Here is a 7,712-nt window from a genome sequence, read left to right on the forward strand (position 1 = left end):
ACAATCATCAATACTGTGAATGTGGGCAGACGCTTTCAACAGATCAAGTTCCAGAGCTTAGGGGGACATGAAAGATGGAGTATGCCAGACATACATTAAAGAAAGGTGAAGAATCACCTAGCCCTTTCACCTGTAGGAGAATAAACAGAAAGTGACTTCTGATCCAGAAGGCAGAGCCACTTGTAACAGCTTCACAGCCTCCCTGTGTTCAGACACGTACCTGCGTGCTATCGCCCCCTTCTTTCTGGAGGAAGAACTGCTTCTTAAACTCATAATAGGCATTATACTGGTGCCATGGCTGCAGGAATTCAAATCTGAGCAGAAAGAGAAAGAAAATGGGTCATTTACCAAGATAAGCACACTGAAGTAACAACAGGCCCTGTTCTCCTAGCTCTTTACTGATCTCCACAACCCCACAAGGTGGTTACTATTACAGCCACTCATAGACGAGGGAGACGGCACACAAGGGGTCGAAATCGCTTGCCCAGGGTTACACAGGTCACACTGCAAACTGACAACATATTTTTAGGCTTTACTAGCACTGAGGCATGGGACATTACTTGGTTTTTAAAAAGAAGGGTTTGTGTCTAGATTTTTAAGGCAGATTCTTGAAAACCATGAATTAAAGGTTTTTATTTTAGGTAGCTTCAAAATTCTTACTTAAAAAATGAGACAAACAAAAAACAGGTAACATAATTTAAAAACACCACCCCAAGTCTAAGCAATTTAACAAGCCAATTAAAAAAGGTATTTATCTAAAGACATTGGTTGGGTGTGGTGGCTCATGCCTGTAATCCTAGCACTTCGGGAGGCCGAGGCAAGTGGATCACTTGAGGTCAGGAGTTTGAGACCAGCCTGGCCAACACAGTGAAACCCCGTCTCTACTAAAATACAAAAATTAGCTAGGCGTGGTGGTGCGCGTCTGTAGTCCCAGCTACTCGGGAGGCTGAGACACGAGAATTGTTTAGGCCCAGGAGGTAAAGGTTGCAGTGAGCCGAGATCACGCCACTGCACTCCAGCCTGGGTGACACAGCGAGACTCCATCTCAAAAAAGACATTTGAGCCAAGAAAAGGATTAAAAATACATAAAAAAAAAAATTCATTCTGTACCTACATTTTTTAAAAAAGGCTAAACGAAATCCCCAAATGCCATATACCTAACATATAAAATTCTTCTTCTGACCTTTGATCATTCTTGGCACGAACACTGGTCTCGAACTTCAGGCCATTCCTGGCGACGTACTCAGCTAGCTTGTCAATCACAGGCTGGACGTCGGGGGGCGGGGGGATGATGGCGGCCACGGGGGCAAGTGCACTGTGGGAGAAGAGTCTGTGAGGGCCCTGGGCCTCAGGGGCTCGCCAAGCTCAGTCCTGGCTGCTCGGAGGTCCTCACCGCCTCAGATGTCCAGAGAGACACGTGAGTTACAAACAGTGTATAGGGGAGGCTCTTGTTGAAGGTGATGCATACGACGGAAACTAAAGTCAACTAGACAGGATTATTGTCAAGAGTGAAAATGGGGATTTTAGTGATAAAAGGTGCATTTTTCCTACTAATTAACATTTCTCCCCAATCACAAGCTAATTCTTAGAAATAACCAAGAGTAAGTTTTTTTTGTTGTTGCTGTTATATTTAAAAAAAAGTCAGCAAGTGTGATTCAGCTTCCTTCATTTCCTGTTTGACCTGCTCAGCATGACCAGAAAGAGTCGTTTTTACAGAAACTCCCATGTTTCATTACATTTCCCAAGAGCCTCCTTTCAAGGTGGGGCATTCCAGGCCCTCCGGTAAAGCGCCTGTCTCCTACTCGTCCCACGAACACGGGGGGCCCTCGCTGTTGGAGAAGCTAGGGCTCTGCCGACGGCTTCACAGGTTAACTAAAGTAGCTGCCAGGCCCCTGCAATGGCCAACAGCTTGGGAAAGACTCATGAAGCACCCCAACATCACCTTCCTCAACTTTACGAACCTGCATGTTTTGCAAACAACTGCAGTTTCACTGCATACTGATTTTGCCTAGCACAGCTCAACTGAGACTCTGACACAAAGCGCAAGAACAGATGCTGGAGATCTGGGATCAGCGTGCGACATGAAATGAACTCAACTTTGTAAGAGGTTTAACTTCAACGCTAAAAAGTTTGTGCTACGACCATTTCTGTTTTCCTGTCAACTTTGTAACTTGGGGATTTGGAATAATAACTACTCAGATAATGGGGGCCCCTGTATGTGATCCAGATTACAAGCCCCCCATGGAGACACAGACGGCTCCAGTGACTGCAGTGCTAAGTGACCCACACAGCAGGCGCCGGTGGATGCTGTGCCTACCTTGTGGTGGTGGTTGTGGAGGTGGCCCCGCTGCTTGTCTCGGCTGTGGTTGGGGGCGGCGGTGGTGTGGTCCCGGGAGGCGGTGGGGCAGTGGTCGTCACTCCAGGGGAGTTAGACACGGTCACACCAGCAGGAAGGGTGCTGTAGTAAGTGGCCACGTCGATTCCAGGAGGGGGCGGCGCCAGGCAGTAAGTGCCATCCGGTAGCATGTAGTAGCTGTAATACATGGCTGCCACGGTCGCTGTGGAGACACATTGCCCGGGAGTGAGCGTGGCCAGCGACAGACGGGTCCGTGAGTCCACAACACAGTCACAAGAGCCCGTCCCCCGGCAAGATGCAGCCTTGCTTCTGCTCACTTCCAACCATGCCGTTTTCTAGATTTTTCTGATACAAAATGTCTGTGCAATACGCAATTTAAAAGAACCAGGCAAAGCCACAACACACATCCAAAGACAGATGGAAAGTGAACGGCATGAGGACATTCAAAGCCACCAGATGTGAATATTCTCTAGACAAATTTTTTTTTTTTTTTGAGGCGGAGTCTCGCTCTGTCGCCCGGACTGGAGTGCAGTGGCCGGATCTCAGCTCACTGCAAGCTCCGCCTCCCGGGTTTACGCCATTCTCCTGCCTCAGCCTCCGGAGTAGCTGGGACTACAGGCGCCCGCCACCTCGCCTGGCTAGTTTTTGTATTTTTAGTAGAGACGGGGTTTCACCGTGTTAGCCAGGATGGTCTTGAACTCCTGACCTCGTGATCCGCCCGTCTCGGCCTCCCAAAGTGCTGGGATTACAGGCTTGAGCCACCGTACCCGGCCCTAGACAAATTAATGTTCTCCTTAACTTCAAAATGTGCAGGTTGGGAACAGTCTCCTCTCTAGCGGCAACCAGTCACCCCTTTGTTCACATGGCCACCAAGGCCACCGAAGCTCCTATATGCACATGTGAGGAAATGCCTGTGGCAGCTCCCTGCGCTGACATCAGCTTTCATTCTCCAGGCACACTGCTCCCTCCGTTCACACGTTAATCCGGAAACTACCCCTCGGTAAGGCAGGTGCTCCTGGCAACCCCGGCGTCAGCCCCCAGCCCCAGCAACACATGCTGTGCGGGAATTTATTCAGTAAATAAAAGTTCCCAGGCTCACTGAGGCTGTGTCTGGACCTCTCCATTGCAGACAGTGATGTACGCCATCTTCCCACCTATTCTGTGCACACATGCAGGTATCTGTAGGGCAATGGCACGCTGTCTTAACAATGAAAAATCCTGTACATTTATCCTTTTTGGGGCTAAATGTTCAGAACCATGAATCACACAAGATTCAATGATTACTTATGAAATTTAATTTCCAGTCCTGTTGTAAATAAGCAAGTAGTTCTGACTACACACAGATTTAATTTCCTCTTTATTAGGAGATGGTAAAAATATTTTTCTAATTAAGAACTTTTATCTTCATTTTCAATTAATTCACCTTAAAACGATAACACTGAAAAACAGTGAAAGCTTAACCATGGTTTCCAGTAATGTATGCTATGCAGAGAAACATTTCAGAAGTACAATTTAGACTCTCTTGACCTTTCTGTCTTAGATTGGCAAGGCAGCATAATTCCTACGTACTGTAGGCATATTCTCCAGCTGCTAATGACTTATTTAAATTAATTATACATGATGAACTCCTAAACCGTCGCTCTCTAGCTCCATGTTACATACCAACCACCAGGACACAGAAACAGCAATACTCCAAATTTTCAAAACAAGATAAGTGGGCTCAATGTACTCCACGTTATTGTCTACACAGAAATATCTGAGTACCATCTCTGAGAAAAGGCTGGGGGCAGGGATGAAACCCTTGGAAGTCAATGGGAGGAGGCTGACAGCAGGGCAGGCACCATCTCTGAGGCTCCTGTAGCCTCTGCACTGAGCACAGAGTATGTGCTGGACCGACGAACTGACCTGATAGTCCAACACAGGCTTTCCTATCAAAATCAGGAATCCAAATATAAGCACGTGCTTCTGTAAGAGACAATGTCGTCCCTGGAAGAGGGGAGCTGCTGCTTCTATCCACTCCCTGCTGGAGCCATCAGGCTACTATGTATGGGCCAGGGTGAAGCCAGCACTCGAGGGGAGACAGCGCAGTCCACTGTGTGCTTGGCTCTGGGGAGGGCTGGGCGGAACTGACCCCACTACTGACTGGCTACTGTTAGGTCTCAAGCCTCCCACCTCAGCAGGAAGGACGGAAACCCCATGTTCTGCCCTGGACAGTCAGTCTCATCCCTAAAAAGAAGCCCAAATATGTTTTAAACTGGGGCCACAAAGGAAGGGATCTGAATTCATAAAAACAAACAAAACAAAACAGTTTATAGTTATTTCAATTAGTAGTACATATTATGCAACTCCAACCTGATACCTGCATTTTTTATGTACCTGTGTAAAGTGCAATCGCCCTGGAACACAACAGAGACGAAGAAGTTATTTTCAAAGCTAAGCACCATTTCTTTGAAAGAACCCGCAGACTGTTAGACTATATGACCTTCCTGAGCATTCCATCTTGTTAAATAAAAACGAAGTGTTAAAAAAAATTGCAGTGCTGGCAAAATGGCAGACTACTCAGAGACTCATCCACTACAAACGTCAAAACCGTTGGCTAAAATATAATGAAAAATTTAGGCTGGGTGCAGTGGTTCACATTTATAATCCTGGCACTTTGGGAGGCTGAGGTGGGAGGATGCTTCAGGCCTGGGCAGTATCGTCAGACCCCAACTCCAAAAAATAAAATAAACTAGCTGGGCATGGTACACACCTATCGTCCCAGCTACTTGGGATGCTGTGGCAGGAGAATGGCTGGAGCCCGAGTTCGGGGCTGCAGTGAGGTGTGATGGCACCACTACGCTCCAGCCTGGGTGATAGAGTGAAGCCTTGAGCTGAGCTCACAGAAAGAAAAAAAGGCTGTCTCTAGGTGTAAAAATGAAACAAATCCCCAAATCTGAAAACACCTCCAGGGACATCCCAGCCTGGGTCCACAACTTGCTTCAGAGGCTCCACGCAAAAACCACCCAGGCTGACCATGCTCTGGGCACACTCTTGACCCAGACCCAGATTCTCACGAAGCAGAGCTGTGAAGCCGAGATACGCGCAGCCTCTGTGAGCCGGGCCGCTACTAGCCATTGCTGCTGTGACCTCTTTCCTGTGATTCTCTCCAAGGTTTTAATCAAATTTGAAAATCGTCCTGTTTCTCAAAAGGACTCCAAGAGAAATAAAGTATGTGCCGTTCAATGAGATGAAAACACTCATCTGTTGGCAGACGGTGGAACGCGGGGCGTGTCCTGTGGCACTGCCATGCTCCGAGGCGGCCCGGGAACCAGCGCCGCAGGGGTTCATGAATTCTGCTACACTGCTCTTTGGTTGCCTCTCCCAGATTCCCATTTCGTAGGGTGTCAGGGATGTGAAGATCTGAGGGAGGACATCAGATCCATCCTTCCCCAGATGCTGTGGCCCTGGTGGGAGGCAGGACGGGCACAAGGCATCTGGAGCAGCCCAGGGCCAGTCTCCTGAAGGGCTTCTGCCGCTTGCCCAGCCCGCCCCTTGCCCTGGTTTCTGGTCCCCAGGTCTCTGTCCTTGGCACGGCCTCACAGGGTCTCTGCCTGCCACGAGAGGCCCCTTTTCAGCTTATCTCCAGTGCCACCTCTTTTGGGAAGCCTCTGCCTCCTTGGCAGACTCAGGGGGCCTTTGCTCTGAGCTCACGTGGGACCTCACGTGGGACCCCATGCACAATGCCCTAAGGCGACTCCTGCGCCACCAGGACTGGGGTGCAGCTATGGCCCCAAGGACTCCACATCTCCAAATAGTGACCACAAAATCTCAGCAGCTCGTACAGCTCCTGGCACGAGCAGGCCCTCAGTAAGTGTTTAAGGAGTGAGTTCATGCCAGCTGGTGGCACAGCCTGGGCTGCTTCTAAAATGCCTCAGTGCTAAAATATCCCGCAGTGACCATTAGGCTGCTCGACACATGCCCCACACAGTGCTCACAGAACCCTTCAACTGGACTGAAGCCCTTTCAACTGACTAGCAACTACAGGACATAGGGATTTTGTACACAGCCCCTTGTATGTTGTATACAGCAATTCTCATGAACACTAAACTTTAAGAATTTCTGGACTAGAATAGGGTGAGAACAGAATTAGAATCTACAAGCTGGGCTGTAGTCTACAAACTGAAGTCTGGGCTGGCAAAAGTCACATCAGTTTCACAATAACTGTGCCACCACTAGTCATAAACGGGGGCGGGCACAGCGTGCCAAGGGGCTCCTGCTGTCCTCAGGCTGCCACGACACGCAGGGAATCTCCTGGGCTTATCGTGAGGCTACTTCCCAACAACCTCACCATACACTGACAACACCGTGAAATGGAAAACAGGTTACACTGGATCCAGCTCTAACCTGCCAAACATCACGGCACAGCCTCACCTGCCTTAAATGTGCTCAGGGCACCTACAGTAGCTGATGGCTGGATGAAATCATCTAACACGAAGCCTATTTTATAATAAAGCTTTTAGCATCTCAAGTAATTTACTGATGCTCTACTGAATGCAAATTGCATTTGCCCCATCATCAAGGTGAACCCTCAGTAAGCTGGGACCACATATATCTTGTTAGGTTTGTTGCTGTTCTCGGGATTTTATATTGAATTTCCCAAAAGAGGACTAGGTTTTAAAGTAAGTTAAATGCTGATGTAATGTTACTCTAATAAACACTATGAGTACTACGAAAGCCTACTCCAAATAAATCCAAGAAAGAATTCCAACAGGTACCTACACAGTCCCTAAAGGCAAGTGTAGCTGTATGACGAGAACCAAGCTGCTTAAAAGCCAGAAGCACATTTGTAAGTCCTTCTTCCCCAGTGCTGCCTCCTTTGAAACGAGCAGCGCTACTTAACACAGGTCAGAGAAATCTGCCTAATTATCTCCCAAGGCCCCTCTATTCAACTGGCTTCTTGCAAAAACCAGAGCCAGTTTCCTGGTATCTCTGCATGATCTTAATCTCGTGTAAATTCAACAGACAGAACAGAACTCCTGTGCTGAGAAGGTTCTTAGAGAGGAGGAGACTGGTGAGCAACCACCTTTCTGGAAGAACTAAGTCAGGGAGGATAAACAATGTGTGTATTAAGAATGAAAACAGGGCCGGGTGCGGTGGCTCAAGCCTGTCATCCCAGCACTTTGGGAGGCCGAGATGGGCGGATCACGAGGTCAGGAGATGGAGACCATCCTGGCTAACGTGGTGAAACCCCGTCTCTACTAAAAAATACAAAAAACTAGCCAGGCGAGGTGGTGGGCACCTGTAGTCCCAGCTACTCGGGAGGCTGAGGCAGGAGAATGGCGTAAACCTGGGAGGCGGAGCTTGCAGTGAGCTG

At 48.5% G+C, this 7,712-nt stretch overlaps 1 protein-coding gene across 2 annotated transcripts in view; it reads right to left on the reverse strand.

Annotated features, from left to right (window-relative positions):
* The window catches only part of SFSWAP (splicing factor, suppressor of white-apricot family), a 92,570-nt gene that overhangs the window by 45,680 nt on the left and 39,178 nt on the right, over positions 1-7,712 (reverse strand). For both annotated transcript variants that reach the window (XM_011961120.1, XM_011961110.1), the window contains exons 8-10: positions 2,318-2,558; positions 1,184-1,315; positions 221-314 (exon numbers count right to left, since the gene is read on the reverse strand). In XM_011961120.1, the coding sequence (XP_011816510.1) occupies positions 221-314; positions 1,184-1,315; positions 2,318-2,558 (467 nt within the window). The remainder of the gene's footprint in view (positions 1-220; positions 315-1,183; positions 1,316-2,317; positions 2,559-7,712) is intronic.

Source organism: Colobus angolensis, unplaced genomic scaffold, assembly GCF_000951035.1.
Source record: "Colobus angolensis palliatus isolate OR3802 unplaced genomic scaffold, Cang.pa_1.0 Scaffold115, whole genome shotgun sequence".
NCBI lineage: Eukaryota > Metazoa > Chordata > Mammalia > Primates > Cercopithecidae > Colobus > Colobus angolensis.